At 40.3% G+C, this 16,475-nt stretch overlaps 2 protein-coding genes across 2 annotated transcripts in view; one reads left to right on the plus strand and one right to left on the minus strand.

Moving 5' to 3' along the window:
• The window catches only part of abhd10b (abhydrolase domain containing 10, depalmitoylase b), a 159,588-nt gene that overhangs the window by 77,107 nt on the left and 66,006 nt on the right, over positions 1-16,475 (plus strand). Inside the window, exon 5 of the mRNA XM_061757919.1 lies at positions 10,858-10,938. Within this exon, the coding sequence (XP_061613903.1) occupies positions 10,911-10,938 (28 nt within the window). The 5' untranslated portion in view covers positions 10,858-10,910. The remainder of the gene's footprint in view (positions 1-10,857; positions 10,939-16,475) is intronic.
• On the minus strand, positions 8,207-9,692 carry bhlhe22 (basic helix-loop-helix family, member e22). The gene has a single exon (XM_061758379.1). The coding sequence runs from the start codon at positions 9,650-9,652 to the stop codon at positions 8,834-8,836; it is 819 nt and encodes a 272-aa protein (XP_061614363.1). The 5' UTR covers positions 9,653-9,692; the 3' UTR covers positions 8,207-8,833.

Consider the following 16,475-nt stretch of genomic DNA (forward strand, 5'->3'; position numbering starts at 1 on the left):
TCTTATTAGGAGAATCTGCATTTAGGAGGTACCAACGCTATCAGTCGAAATTAATCTGCTTTGACTGACTCCTAATGCGAGCGCAGTCAAAGAGTAATTATTGTCTGGATGGCTGTGCACCCGCCTCATCATCGTCATCACCATCATCATCATCATCGCCCGCCCTCTCCGACGGGGGGCTCTGGCGTGGATCCCCTCCACGAGCGACTGGTTTCGGCGCGTACGCCGGGGCGTGTCATTTAGCGCTCCATCACCGAGTCTTGATTAGCCCGCCCCGTATTATTGTGATTAACGTCCACCCGGCAGACAGCTGTCCACTTGTCAGCTGCGATACCGCCTGAGACTGGAGAGCGCTCACCCCGACATGGCTGCTGCTTGGAGGGGGGGAACAAGAAAGCATGGCTTATGCGGCCATCTTGCTTTGGCGTGTGACTGGATTTTTGCGTGCAAATATTGCTCCATTTGGTGCCTGTATGACATCTCCTATCTTACACGAAGGACAACTTTCCCGGTGCTTATTTTTCCTGAAAACAATTCGGAAATTTTACGAATTTTAAGGCTGCACGTCTGCCCTGTACAAGCTCGTCTTCGTTCTTGCAAGAAAGAGAACTTGTGGTGTCTGCTTGTGTGTATTCCCCCCCCCCCCCCCCCCCAGCCCTCCAAAAAATACATTGTACCAATCCCAAATTTTTCGACTGTAGTCTGAAGACCTTGGACAGAGTACCCGTACATCTGCTCTGTACACCCTCTTTTTTCTTGCAAAAAAGAGCACTTCTGGTGTTTCCTAATGTTTATTTTTTTGTCCAATTGGGAATTGTACCATAAATAATGTTACTCTTGTGATCCGGAAGGGAAGTTTGCTCTGTACAATGTCTTCTGTTTCTCACGGGAAGACCAATGTTGGCGTTTCCCAGCATTTACTTGTCCTGAAAACAGCAAAAGTTGGAGATTGTACAGTACAATCGGCCGTCTGACGAACACGGCAGCTACAGCCTCGCGACCACAAACGAGCCACATGCTGCTTCACCCAGACAAAAACACTGCTATTATTATTGTCTGATCACGTTAGCGGCCCTTTGTGGTAGCTTTCCAGTGTTACGCCTGCGTTGAGTTACAGTTTTAACCATTTTCTATTGTTTCTCTGCTTTGTTCCGGAAAACTTCCCGTCACGTGAGTGGACTGAATACGTTGTATTAGATCAAAGCTGCGGGGGGGGGGGCGGGGGTAAAGTGAACTGACCCCCCAGTCTCTTGGCCTCAGACAAAGGAAGAATTTTTGGGGAGGATAGAGTCATTGTTTTGTCTAAGAAACTCAGCATTCATTATAATGACCCGCCTAAACTGTGAACCCCCCCCCCCCAGCTCACCCCTTTCTACGTCCGAGTCAGTTTTGATTACAAAGTAAACGCCGGCGCATCAGACAAGGAGGGTGTACGGGGAGGAGGGGTGGAGCCACACACGCTGATATGCATTCTATCAGAATGATTTATGCAAATTATGCACATTATTCCCGCAGGAATGTCTCTTCGGAAAAGTGCCAGGATAAATTGCCGGAAATTAGCCATAAAATTCACCGGGCGGGGGGTGCGAGGTGAAGGCCGACGAGGAGCCAAGGACGTTGGGCCGCCGCGGTTACGCTTGGCCTAGTCTGCCTTCCCCCGTGCTTGGCATTCGTGGCTGTTAAATCCCCGTGGTCACGACGCTACGACGGCGCCACCGCTAGCCAAAATCCCTAAAATAAATATTTTACATACCCCCCAAAAAAGGATAAGGAAATAGCACTCGAAAATATTGTACTTTAGAAAAACATACAGTAATGAAATAGAATGTAACAGTTTGTGCATCATGATTTCTTTCATTCTGGCTCCTTCTGGTGTGCGCGACGTGACCGGGGGGGGGGGGGGGGGGGGGGGGCAGTATAATCAGTCATGCAAACACAACTACTGTAAGTGACACAATAAACTGCAGTATTATTAGTCGTTTTTTTGGGGGGTGGCAGAGGATAAAGAACATGTTCCTTTGAGTATTGTTATAGCATCTGTCTACATGTGTTGCTGCAACGTTTGTGTTCAAATGTCTGCTGCTTAAAGTGTTACAACACCGCAACATAGATGCCGTTTGTTAGCCTGTACTTGCACCGCAATAGATTTACCGTTATCATAAAAATGCATTCTATCAGCATCAGAGTTGTATTTTGACGTCTTAGCTCTTTGATCTTGAGCTGTTTACGCACGTTTTAAGCCTTGGAGGAGGCTTTGTGTGCTCTTATTTGTCTTTTTCTTTCTTTCTTTTTTTTAACTTATTATTATTATATGTCCTTTCACAGTGTTATTGACCTTGTCCGTAATGTCTCTTAATCTGGAGATTACATTCTAATCAAAAACGTGTCGGGCGATCAGGTGACGAGCACTTTTCAACGTGTAAACAAGACCACGTCGGCGTCATCATGTCGCACGGCTCGGGATGCGTTGTAGCGCTCTGCTCTCTATTGGTCAGGCCGTGTGTGTGTGTGTGTGTGTGTGCGCGCGTGTGCGACTTCCACTGTTATTGTGTCATCATCGTGTCTTTATTTCAATGCGGAGGCCAGAGTTAATGAACATCACAGACAGGAGATGAAATCCACCTCGCTTCAGCATTAATGAACTCTGAGCGGGTCGCCATCTGCATATTGATCAGGCTAAGTGACGACCCCCCCACCCCTCCACCACCACCACCCACCACCCTGAACCCCCACAGATCTTCCCACACGTGCTCCTGTACTGTATATTGCTCCATATTTAAGAAACTCCAGATTAGAAGAGAATTGGACTATTGCCACTTTAGGTTGACGTTTACTCTAAAATTAAACATTAAAAAAAAAAAAACGAAAAAAAAAAAAGATCTAAACGTTGGATATTTAACCAAACCAAGTCACCTTGGCTCAACAAAGTCCAGTATCTTAAAATCTTTATTATACGGTATGGTTCAAAAAAAACAAAAAAAAATCCTAGTTTTCCAAGAATAAAATGACTCTTTGATTTGTTCACATACACGAGCATCAGTTTTTTTCACAAGTTTGTCTCAGTTTGTGGCAAGTTAATACGGCATCATCAAAGCGATGGAAGTCAGCGTAAATCGACGTTTAATGGCTGAGCGCATGCGTCGATAAATGCAGTTTATCGCAAATATACTTTAACTGTCAAAACATTACATCAAATAATTCCATTCGTAATCCCAATTTGTTGACATTTGGTACATTAAATAAAAAAATGAAAGGCTCAGTTTGTTTCTTTTTTTTTTTTTTTTTTTTTTAAATAGCGTTGTTTTCTACTTCTAGGCCACCGTACTGCAGAAATCAGATGGACAAAGGTTGTTACGTTTGCTAATGCCACATTTATACCCCGCTAAAGTAATCCCTAGATCCTAGATCCATCTTTGTTTCAAATCCTTCTTTTCATTTATTTATGGATTATTATTCCTAAAATAACAATGAAATCGCAAACAAGTTCAACAAACAAATCACCATTTGCGGCGGGTTTTTTTCTTTTCTTTTTCTCCCCATCCTGTTGTTTTGACCCCACAAATGACGGCAAACTACCGCTATGACATGTTTTAATCCCGCCGGAATAAAAGCACATTGGATTATGGCGCAAAGAGTGAACAAGGATTAGGGGATTGGGGGATTTTAATCCGATTAATATGGCTGCCGATGGAATATTCAAAGATGTTACCCAACAATCGCATTTCCGATGGAGCGGATAATCACACGTTATTTATCGTACCCCCCCACCCCCACCCCGAGATAAACACCATATGTTTACCTGACCTCACATATTCCTGCATTGAATTAAGGGCTCATTATGAAAACTTGTTAGAAATGAGGCAGTCGAACAATCGTCTTGAATGGCCGTTAAACAATGGAAACACGAAAGTGAGCAGCGGGGAGTTAATGGTTCAAATACTCGCAAACGTCCCTTTTGCTATGTTTTTGTCCACAGAACAAAAATAGTATGTTAGACTACAAAATGGATAGGAAAACGTCTACACACCCTTATTCCAATGTCAGGTTGTGGTGATATAAAAATAGGAGGCCAGGATAAATCCTTTCAAAACTTTTTTTTTTTTTTTTTTCCCCCACCATTCATGTGACCTAATCTGTACAACTCAATGGGGAAAAAAGAAATCTTGGCACCATTTGAAATACCTTTGATTAACTTCAAATAAAGTTCAGATGTTCTGGTAGTCTTTTCCTGACATTTTCTTTGCTTTCCAGCAGAAGCCGAAAGCTATTTGGAACGGTTAATAATTTTAAAGCCGACTAGAACATCTGAACTTTAGGTGGGGTTAATCAGAGGCACATGAAATGGTGTCATGGCAGCTGTGTGCTGGTCAATTCCGAACTCAGCCACATCCTCAGTTATAAGGGGGTGTGCACACTTGTGCAAACACATTTTATCAGTTATTTTTACTTTGCAGTATCACAAGAATTTCAAAAAAATTATGAAAATTAAGTCTCAGTATTACGAGAAGAAGTTATTTTGCGAGATTTAAGTTACAGTATGAGATTTGTTTTTCATGAAAATTACTTCTATTATGAACTATTAAGAAACATGAAAAATATGGATTTTCTAAGAATAAAGTCGCAATTTTAATGCCAAAAAACATTTGGTTGAAAAGAATGAAGAATGAGAAAAAATATGTAATTTTACAAGAATTAATTTCAGTATTACTAGAAAAAAGTTTTGAGAATTCTGTCTCAATATGAGAATTAAAAAATATGGAGTCTCAATATCGCAAGAAAGAAAGTATGTCATTATTATGAAAAATCAAAAGTAATTAAATCTCAATATTAATGGGAGAAGAAAAAGGGTGATTTCTCAAAGCTAACACTGCGATATTATGAAAAAACTTTGTTTTATCAGGCTAGTCTCAATATGATAAAAATAAAATGATTTTATAAGAATATACTCTTATTATAAGAAGAAAAAAAGCCATTTAATAAGAGCAAAGTCTTAGCATTATGAGAAATATTTTTTCCTTCTCCGGGAATTTAATTCACAATCACGAGAGAGAAATATCAACATTTTTCGAGAATAAAGTCTCTGTTTTATAAAGCAATTGTAATTTTCCAAGATTCAAATCTCAGTGTTACGAGGAAAAATATATGTCATTTGTTGAGAATCAAATCTCAGTATTACATTTAAAAAACAAACCCCCCTTAGGGCAAATTTCAATGAAAAAAGAATGAAGGCAGCATTTGGGATGTTTGGATCTTTGGGATCTTTTCGCTGCCTCGGACCCCAATTTGTGTCTTCCCTGGGACGACGACAAAACATGACGATATGCCATAATGTCAACTTACAAATATGAATACATGATAAAGAACAGACATGAATTGAATCCAACAAAGGTGTACTCGCTTGACTTGTGTACTTTGTATGAGGCAACACAGTGCGTGGCTGTCACGCTGATGTCAAATCGGTGAATTAACGCACGTCGCTGCCGATTTGGCGCCTGAGCCGTGCCGACGCGTATACGCAGTTGATCTTTTTCCAGCGTATATCTTTTGACGAGGCTGTCCCTCATCGCCGATAGCTCGTTTCAATTCCATGCGCTTATGTATTTTCGGACTTTATCGTCCCTTTGGCGTATACGAATAGGATATGGTAAATTGGACATTTTATGGTCGGTATTAAAAAGAAAAAAAAAGAAAAAGGCTTGTGCTTGGTTTCGGGTACTTTTGTTGCGTATGAGCTTTATCATCAGGCCGGATTTAGACGACGTGGTTCAAGATGGACGGATTTTTGGTGTTTTGTAATTTGTTTTTTAATAAGGAAAATAGCACGCTATAATATTTGACTTTCTAAAAACAAGTATAATACAGTCCACAGTTGGCGTTTGAATATCCATTGCTTGAAGGGTTATAACGCCGCGACTATCGATCCTAATCGTTAGCCTGTCTATGGCGATTTCCCTTATGTGTTAGCATTAAGCTAGTGGGAACAAAGTTGTCTTTGTTTTGTTTGGTTTGACAGTAAACTTCAACCGTGAAAGGCTCGAAGGCTTTTACTTTCTTTTTTTTTTTAAAGAATTATAGCAACAGGTGGATATGCAGGTTAATTGTTCCTCCTGCCATCTAATAGGAAAACATTCAATTGTTCTGATTTTTACTGTACGTCACTGGCACAGATAGACGAACGCACATTTATCTTTGGTTTATGAATAAACATTTTTGGACAAATCAAGTGAAATTGTTTCGTGTGTTCCGTCAATGTAAACGCAGCCAGACTTGTTACTTGAGTAACAGTAAATAATGAATGATATTCATCCACTGTATTTGAAGACACATGAACATGTTTATGATTTCTCACAATAATTGTCAACAATGAAGGAAACAGATCATTATCAATATGCAATAGTTTGTTTCTATCTCTTTCCTACCTTGTTAAATTGTTGATCATTAATGTTAGAAGTTGTCAAAATGATCCGTCTTTACAATATCACTCGTTTGAAATAATAGCGTATACTTAAAGGTAGTGAGCAAATTTGTTATTTCCGAAGTGTGCATCAAACTGGTTGCTCTCAATTTCAAAAATCTTGATGACCCCTGAAGGGGGCAAAAATGTCTTTTTTAAATTAAAAAAAAAGAGAAGAGAAAAGATTTCCAAGTTGCAAATTTGTACAACAAAATAAGATAAACATGGCGAGTAGAATAGTTTTATCCTCAACTTTAAAAAGGTTTTCTTAATGGGTCAATTTGACCCACAAAGTGGCAAAAGTCGTTTTTTGTGCACTGAACACATACAGTAAGTCCAACATTAAACCTTTGACTGAAAAGTAGAACTTCATTCTTCTTATACTGTGACTTTATTCTTTGAAAACGCCTTTCAAAAAAAACAAAACATTGCAATGTTTGTTAGGAATTTCTTCTTCAGAAATGACTTATTTCTTGGGAATATTGTGACTTTATTCTTGTTAATGATTGTTTTTTTTTTTTTTTAAATGTTCAGGCTTTTGCACTTGGTTTCGGGCACTTTTGTTGCGTATTGAGCTTTATTATCAGGCTGGATTTACAGTACAAGTTTGAAGAAAATATGCAAGGAATTTGATCAGGTGTCTTCTAAATTACAAATCAGATACCTATTGCATAGTCTTAAACTTTTTTTTTTTTTTAATCCCGCACACTACATTATTAAAGTACATTTCAGTTGTATTTAACTTTTAAGTGCAAAACATTTGCATGTAATCTTTTAGAACTGTTTGTTAACAAAAATTCATTTAAGTACAAATTTGTTTCAACTTTTTTTATGAAGAACAAATTTTAAATGAAACATTTAAGTCCAGTACAAGTTTTTGTTTTGCTCTCTTTAAGCGGTGTTGGTCTTCAAACTTAGTTACAGTGGCTTACAATTATATTAAATATTGTTCTTATTGAACATTTAATGCCCAACACTTTATTATTGTTAAGGGCCAATCGTAATCTGAGATAATCAAAAGTACATTTGCGCGTAAATGAAGTTACACACAGACACAAACACACAAACATGCAGATAGGCAAAGTCACACGTACGGCTTCATCATGGATGATGAGCATCATCTCGAATGGGAGTATTAGTATGGGTTAAGTGCTTCTGTTGTTTTAAAATACATATTAAGTAAAAATGTGTGTTTTATATTTTTTTGTGCTTTAAAAAAAACAAAACAAAAAAAAGCTTTTGTTTTCTCCCCCGCTTCTTCCTTCAAAGTGTTAAGGAACATGGGAATCTTTCATGAGCGTGACAGGATTAAGTGGGACACAGTTGTCGGAACAGCTCATCGCACGGCCTGTGTTATTGCTTACACGATTATTCCATAATTGCTACATTTTGAAGCATTTTAAATGAGTAAATTCCAACTTTTTTCCTGGCATTAATCCGAAAATCAAGGGGGGGAAAAGGGACTCTGTCCGTGGTGCTGAAACTGTTTTTTCAGCTATCCACTGCAAAGCTTTCTTTCTTTCTTCTTTTTTTTTTTATGCAACAAATGTGTCGTTTTCCCAGCCTAATTGTTGAAGGAAACATTATTTTTTAAAATAACTCCTCACATTTTTTAAAATATATTTTCCATTTTAAAAAGGGGACGTCACAATGTTGCACATATTGAAGAGTTTTTAAAATGTGGTTTCTAAAGCCAATTCAATGAATGACAATCAACAAATTCTGTTTCCGCACGAAAATCTATTCCTAAATTGACATTAACATTTTTTTAAAGGCAAGGAATGAGCATGTTTATGTATGTTGTTCAAAATATTTTAATAAAGCTTTTTTTTTCAACACTCAAATACATACAAACGGGCCTTCTGCTCATAGAATAACTCGAGTATATCTACACAGTTCGACCTGACAAGCATCTAATCTAGTAAAATATATTAAAAAAAAAAAAAAAAAAAAAAGACCAGCATGTGCAATGGACAATATGAAGAAAATGAATAAGTTATATATAGGTATAAAAAGACACATGGAATTGTGGTTTCAGCAATTGCCTTAAATATCTCACAGTGCCCCTGCAACATAAAAATTATAATGCAGACTTAATTGTGACATTCCGCAAAGAGAGAACAAAAATTTGGGGGGGGGGGGGGGGGGGGGGGAAAGGAAGCAGCAGAGAGGTTCGATCCCTCTCAAAAGTGGAGTAAAAAGTTGTCCGGTCCCCTCCCACAAAAAAAAAACAAAAAAAAAAGCCAAAATCTCCAGCAAGAGAAGTCCAAGAGTCATTCACACCAGCACTTAAAGGACGACTTTCTGTACACAATCAAGTATTGAATGTAAATATTAGAAAAGTGTGTGTCCGGAGTCTCGACGCTTGGCCGTGCTGGGTTAAGGCTTGTCAGTGCACTGCTTGCACTGCAGGCTGGATGCGGCCGCGCCGAACAGCGCGCACTTGTCGGGGCAGGACGACGCGGCGGCGGCGGCGGCGGCGGCGGCGGCGGCGGCGGCGGAGGAGGGGAAGGAGGGGTAGCCGGGCGGCGGCGGCGGCGGCTCGTAGGCGCCCAAGCCGGGGGGCGGCCCGGCCAGCGCGGTGGTGCCCGGGATGGCCGCGGCCGAGATGGCCTGGCCCTGGTTGAGGTAGGCCACCAGCCGGCGCATCTCCTCCAGCGCCTGCGCCTGCATGAGGATGTAGTTCTTGGCCAGCAGCAGCGTGGCGATCTTGGAGAGTTTACGCACGGACGGGCTGTGCGCGTACGGGATGACGCCGCGCAGCTCGTCCAGCGCGTCGTTCAGGTCGTGCATGCGCCGCCGCTCGCGGGCGTTGATGTTGAGCCGCAGCGTCTTCTGCTCTTTGCTCTTCTTGCCGCCCTCCGCTTTGCCTTTGCGGTCGGCCAGCAGCAGCACGTCGCTGCACGAGCGGCCGTCGCTGTCGTCGTCGAGGCTCTGCTCCCCGCCGCTGCTCTCGGCCGCCGCGTGCTCGCCGTACTTGACGCACAGCGAGCCGGTGGGCAGACCCAGCGCCGCCGCTCGCAGTCCTCCCGGCGGGATGGGGTCCGCGTCGCCCTGCTCGAAGCAACCGATGCCGGACGACGACTGGCGCTCGTCCGCGCCGGCCCGGTACGAGTCCTGCAGCATCTTCTTGCCGCCGGACACGGCGCTCAGAGTTTTGTGGAAGATGTCGCCGCTCAAGTTGATCCTCCGGTCCATGGGGAGCCTCGGTGGGAGGGGACGGGGGGAGGGAGGGCGGCGGTGGTGGGGGGGGGGGGGCGACTCTTGACAGCGCGTCTCGGCCCGGCGCTGCCCTTCGCGAGTTTGACGCCGCCGCCGCCGCCGTCACGCTTGTCAAAGACCGCAAGCCGAGGGAGAGGAGGAGACTCTCGCCCTCTCTCTCTCGCTCTCTCTCTCTCTCTCTCTCTCTCTCTCTCTCTCTCCTTCTTCCTCCTTCCCTCTCTCTCTTATCCTTTACTATTCGGAGGAGGGTTATTAAAAAGGATTCGCCCATCGGGACCCCCACCGACACTCCCTAAACGATTTCATTAAGGACATCTACACCGCATGGCAAACACTTTTTTTTTTTGTAAGTTCCATAAACTGCATAAAAGCATAAACAGCTGATTTTTGTGCCAGAATGTCTTTCCAGATGTAAAACTTGAGGATTGTCGTAAAACACTCAAAATAACAAAATATGTATCATTTCATTTGATTGACGTGGCTTTCATTTTTCGACTTGGCCACGTTTTCCTTTTCCCACGACGAATTTGCGCCCTGACACACGCACGTGCTCGTGGCGCCATCTTGTGGACTGTCACGTGTCTTACAACTCAATTGGGAAGGAGTTGATACACTGAATTAAAACAAATAATAAAAATGAGATCATAGTTCACCGCATTTTTATCATTCAGTCTCGCTAGTTTACTTTAAAAAAAAAAATTGTTTCCCCCTAATCAACGGGAAAACTAAACAAAAAATAAAAATAACATTTTGTTTGATAAGAATTTTTGAATGGGAGTCTTGCATTAGAATTACCAAATCAAATTGCATTGCAAAACTTTATGTAATTAAAATGACAGATGAATCACTCGGTTGTGTAAGCAAAGATTTCTATAAAAAGTCTACACACCCCTGTTTAAATGTTAGATTTTTGCGATTAAAAGCGAGGCCAAGATTAATCGTTTCTCAACTTTTCCCAGCGTTATCGTGACCTCTAACCTCTAAAACTCAATTGGGGTGAAAAAAAAAAGTGTGCACACACCCTCTTGCAGTCTAACTGGGATGTGGCTGTGTTGAGAATGAACCAATCACGTTCAAGTTCAGCACACACCTGCCGCCTCTGATTAAGCCCGAATAAATTTCAGCTGTTGTAGTAGGCTTTTCCTGACTTTTTTTTTTTTTTTTTTTTTGCTTTCTAGCAGAAGCCGGAAGATTTTTCCTCCACCTCGATTAAGGGAAAACAGCCCACAGCGTGATGCTGCCCCCACAATGCTTCACTGCAGGTACGATGTTCTTCTTTATTTATTTTTTTGTTTGTTTGTTGATGCCAAACAAACCTTTTGGAATTAAGCACCCAAAATTTCCACCTCGGTTTTCATCGGAACATAATCCTAAAACATTTTCTCACGTGTTTGGGAGATTTCGAGTGTGTTTTTGCCAAATTTTAAAACCAAGGTTGAAGTTTTTGCCCATCGCGCGCAGTGGCGCTTTCTGGTATGTGCGACACGTGCGGCCACACTGCCCGGCGTTCCTTCCCCGTGGACAGTTAATCGAGGCTTTTATGACGACGACCTTGGAACAGACCGATGGTATGCGCGCGCGAGGTCGCCTTCAGGCTACGTTCAAGTCGCTCGGCCCCGGCCTGAGGTCTCGTCGAGTAATTTTGTGTGGTGTCGAGCTGATGAATATTCATTCATGTTCAGAGGGCGCCGCGGCGTCCTCGTTTCCAAAGTGCTGACCGACCGAGGCGTAATGGCCGCCGCGCCCCGGCCCCATCTTGTCTCATTAGGCCGAGCCGATTGGCCATGAAGGTGTTCCTGAGACTTCCTCCGATGCCCGTCACCTCGTAACCCCCCCCCAACATGGCGACGTTCAACCTGCTCGATGATAACTTTTTCTCCACAAAATGTGACTTCATTCTATGTGATTGTCTGTTTTTCCTCAAAAAAATAGGACTTTATTCTTGTAGGATTGTCTTTCTGAAAGAAAAAAAAAATAGGACTTTATTGGAGCAATTGTAGGATTTATTTTTTTCTAATAAATAAAACAAGGGAAAGACTCAATGCTAGTAAGAGTATATCTTTTTTTTATCTGTAAAAATAGGACTTAATTTAAGTAAGTTGGTCTACATCTAAAAAAAAAAAATCTATTTATACCAGTAAAATTCTGCTTTTTTTAAGACTTCATTCTAGTACAACTATTCCCCTTTTTCAAAACCAAATATGATTTCATACTATTGTTTATTCCTCTTCTCTAAAAAATATGACTTTATTTTAGTATGATGGTTTCCTTTTTTCACAAAAACATATGACCTTATCCTAGTGTAAATAGCTCTTTTTCTCCAAAAATACGACTTTATTCTTAGACAATTATTCCCTTTTTTCACACACAAAAAAAGACTTTATACTAGTAGGATTATTCCCCTTCTTTTGCTAAAAGTATGACTTTATTTTAGTATGATTATTTGCTTTTTTTTCACTAAGCCTAATTCCTACATGATTATTCCCATTTTTCTAAAAACATGTACTTTATACCAGGGATGATGCCATTTTACTAGAAAAAAAAAAAACTTTTCCAAGTACAACTATACCCCTTTTTTCTCTAAGAATATAAATTTATTCTTGTCAAATTATGCTTTTCTTCTTCAAACATTTCACGTCATAGTCCAATCCTAGTTCATGCCATTTTTCTTAAAAAAAAAAAATGTATTCTGGTGAAATGATACCTTTTTTTTACTCCTTTACTCCTCTCGGGTATTTATGCTCCACATTCTCCACTTTGCTGCTGCGTTCCATCTTCTTTTGCCGCCCGCAGTCTCCTCTCTGATAAAATTAGCCTCCTTGCACTGTGTATTTACTGTCACCAAATTGCTGCGGCGCCCAGCTTTCTCTCTGCCCTCAGTCTCTGCTTGGATAAAATTAGTCTCCCATTCAAGAAGTAACAACAAGAGACCCTTGTTCTTCTTAATAATTAGTCCTATTGGTATATTATGCTTCCCAGTCTTCATTTGGCTGCAGTGGTCCGTTTTGTTGCTGCCCTCAATCTCCTCACGGATCAAATTCTGTTTCCTGACCAACCGCTACACATCAAGAAGTAAATACAGGAGACCCTTGTTGTTCCCAATAATTTATTTTATGAAGAACTGTGCTCCACTGTCTCCCCTTTGCTGCAGCGCCCAGCTTTTCTCTCTGCCCTCAGTCTCAGCTTGGATAAAATGTGTCGCCTTACCAATCGCCACATACTGAGAAATAACTTGTTCGTCCCAATAATAAGTCGTTTTGGGGGAGACTATGCTCCACTGTCTCCACCTGGCTGCAGTGCTCTGTCTTCTTGCTGCCCTCCGTCTCCTCTCGGATAAAATTAGTCTCCTTAGCATGTGCCGCACACGCCTCATCCACTCATCCCAACACATCTTTTTTTCAAACTGTTCCCATACATTTGTCCAAAATGTTTTCTTGGTCTGGTAATAGAAGTCAAGTCCGAATTTCGGTGACGTTTCAGGACTTTTTTTTTTGTGTGTTAATGGCCAGACTCGACCACAAGATGGCGGTCTAGGCCTACTAGTAGTACAAAATCGACTTGCATGCTGGAGTTGTTGGTAGCAGAGCAGCTTGCTGGAGGCACTCGTTAGGGATTTTTACACAGGGCAAAACGACCACGTCATGTTATTCCTGACGTCATCATGACGCAGCGTCCTAAAATGGACGTATTTGATCTTTCTGCGGGGTTTCTGTACCTCGTGTGCTTCTTCTTCTGCTTCCTGGTAATCGTTTGAATTTTAAGTGAAGCGTAATTGTTTTTCCCCCCGACGCCATTTTCTGCAGTGTGTCTGTTGATTGCTTTCTTAATTGAAGGTAATAAACAGGAAATGAGTTGAGGATGTGATTGGATGAACTCCCTCACAGTCATTCTATTAATTAAGTTGGAGGTTATTGTGACAATGAGTTTTTTGAAATGACTAAATTCATGAATAAACATGATGCAAGATCAATTATTGTTGTTTTGAAGCTTTATTTGGGCTTAGAATTGCATGGCAGACCGCATCAAATGCTCTGGTGGGCCCTGTGTACGCCCCACGAGCCATAGGTTGCTTTACCCTTGCGTGTAAAATGAAAAAAAAAGAAACAACATACACATTTTGAAATGTATTTATTTTTCTGTATTTTCTTTGCTGTGCGATCGTGTATTATGCTAATGATTAAAAAAAAAAAAAAAAAAAAAAGTACCAGAATAAAGTCATCATTTTCCAAAAAGTTTTGTTTCTTGAGGCAAAAAAGGCACCGTGAGACTCAAGTAAGAAAAGGAAAAAACAAATGTAAAAGTGTAATATCATGAAAATGTCGTCACTTTTCGAGATAAGAGGTCGTAATACTACTAGAAACAAATATATTTAATGTAAATAAGGACATATGAGAATAAATTTGTAATTTACTAGGTAAAAAGGTATTGCGAGAATAATCTTTATTTTAAAAATAAATAAATAATAATCATCAATTTGAGGAAAAAACGTGTAAACTTACTGGAATAAAGTGGTATTATTTGGAGCAAAACAAATGTGTAATTACTAGAATGAAGTCCTCCTTTCCTTAGGAACAACAACAAAAAAAAGCTTAATCTTACTTGAATATTCACATTTTTTTAAGGATAGAAGGGGTAAAAGGTGTAATATTACATAGTCTTATTTTTTTCCAAGAAAAAACTAGTAAATAATAATGAAATAATATTGCAAAAATATATTTGTTTCTTTTTTCCCCCCAACAATAAAACTGAATGTAGTGGGAAAAATGTTGGTTTTTTGTTTGTTTGTTTTTTTAAAGAAAAAAAGTCATCAATTTGACAATGAAAACTAATTTTTTTGGGGGGGGTAAACTTGAATGAGTCATTTTATATATTTTTTTTAAAGAAAAAAAAATGTGTAGTCGTGCGAGAAATATGGCTTTTTTTTGAAGAACACAAATGTTCATATTGGGGGAGTAAAATATGACAACAAATAAAATATCTTGTTAGAATAAAGTCATATTTTAGATATGATATTATTATAGATATTATTTCAAGGGAAAAAAATATTACTGTTACTAGAATAAAGTCCGATTTTTATTACTTGAATTAAGTGATATTTCAAGGGGGGGGGGGGGGACTTATACTGCAAGAATGGTTACTTTTTTAAATGATAAACATATTGCAAAAATAGTATTTTGTTTAAATTTATTTTTTTATTTTTTATTTTTTTATGAATAAGCGATAGTCGTGATTCAAAATAGTCCAAACTTAAAATTCAATTCCTCCCCCAAAAAATGGACAGTTTTATATATGTAATTTTATTTTCCCTTGTTCGACTATAGTCTTGTGACACAGACTTTATTCTTGGAATATTACATCTGTCACCCCCTCAAATATGTGAAAAATACAAGTTTATGCTCATATTGGTACAAAATTAATTATAGAAAAAAACAATTACTACTACTAACATTAAAAGTATATATATATATATATATATATATATATAGGTCTTAGTGTGCTTCTAATCATTTCCACTCCTTATTGAAGAGCTGCATGCTGCAATGTCTCTTTTGCACCACCGGGGGGCGCGATGGGACCAAACCATGCCAGACCCCTTTTTTTTTTTTATTTTTTTTTTTTTTTGTAACCAATATATTTTACGACTTACAAAAAAAAATAATAAAAATAACTCGATTTAACCCGTATTTAAATTGACATTCCACGGTGCCTGTCTAAGGAACAATTAGTTTTAAGGCGATTGCACTTTTAAAAACGCTCTGTAGTCGAATCTTGCGTGCGTTAAATTATTGGAATACGTTAAGAAATAACATGGTCGATTTTCTTTTAATCATTGCAAAAGGAGTGTAAGGTAGTGTATAGTGTAGGCATTTATGCTGAGTGAAACAAAAGGCTCTGATTTCAGCACCACACACACTGGACAGCTCTCTCAAACACGCGCGCACACACACACACACACACGGAGAGAAAACCAGCTTTTTGAACATGTTTATTTAATTTTAAAAGATACAACACAGGGAAATGAATAAATTCCGATAGAAGACGAGGAGGATCATCTCTTGGCATTCACCGCGTGCCTTAATTGTAAGACATTAAATCAAGGTCCGCTGTGAACACGGAGAGACGCAACCCGCAGACCGGATGTGTGTGTGTGTGTGTGTGTGTGTGTGTGTGTGTGTGTGTGTTAGATCCTCTTGCTGCATTCCATTCGACTAAAATCCGAAAAAAACGCAAAAATCTTCCTGCTTGGATCTTCGCAATCTGTTTTATTTCGGGGGGGGGGGGGGAACAGATCCATGCAAAGTGTAAAAGTCCAACCTCTCCTTCACGTTACACCTAGAGGGGGTGGGGGGAGACGAGAAAATCAACAGAGGAAAACAAACCCACAAAAAAACCCGCTCCGTGTAGTCCAAGACCCGAACCATGGCGAACTCCTTCTTCTGTGACTTTGGGATTAATGGCCACTCTCCGGCCAAACAAATGAGGCATCTGCCTTGCGCACAAGAGAGAGGATTGGAATGATGGAAGGAGGGAGGAGGGAGAGAAGGAAAGGGGGGGGGGGGCGATGATGATGATGATGATGATGATGACGTCACTAGGCAAACAGATGTTCCTCTATATTACCCAGCATCCACCAGCCATCACCCCTGTGTCCTTGAAACTCCAAAATGACGACGGGGATGGACATTTGTGTATGCGTGTGTACACTCGTGAATGTGTGTGTGCGTCATCCCCCACCCCCCCCCCACCCCCCTCCCTCAAAAAAAAAAAAAAAAAAAAAAAAAAAAGATAATGCCAGTGC

The sequence above is a fragment of the Phyllopteryx taeniolatus genome, chromosome 20 (assembly GCF_024500385.1).
Source record: "Phyllopteryx taeniolatus isolate TA_2022b chromosome 20, UOR_Ptae_1.2, whole genome shotgun sequence".
NCBI lineage: Eukaryota > Metazoa > Chordata > Actinopteri > Syngnathiformes > Syngnathidae > Phyllopteryx > Phyllopteryx taeniolatus.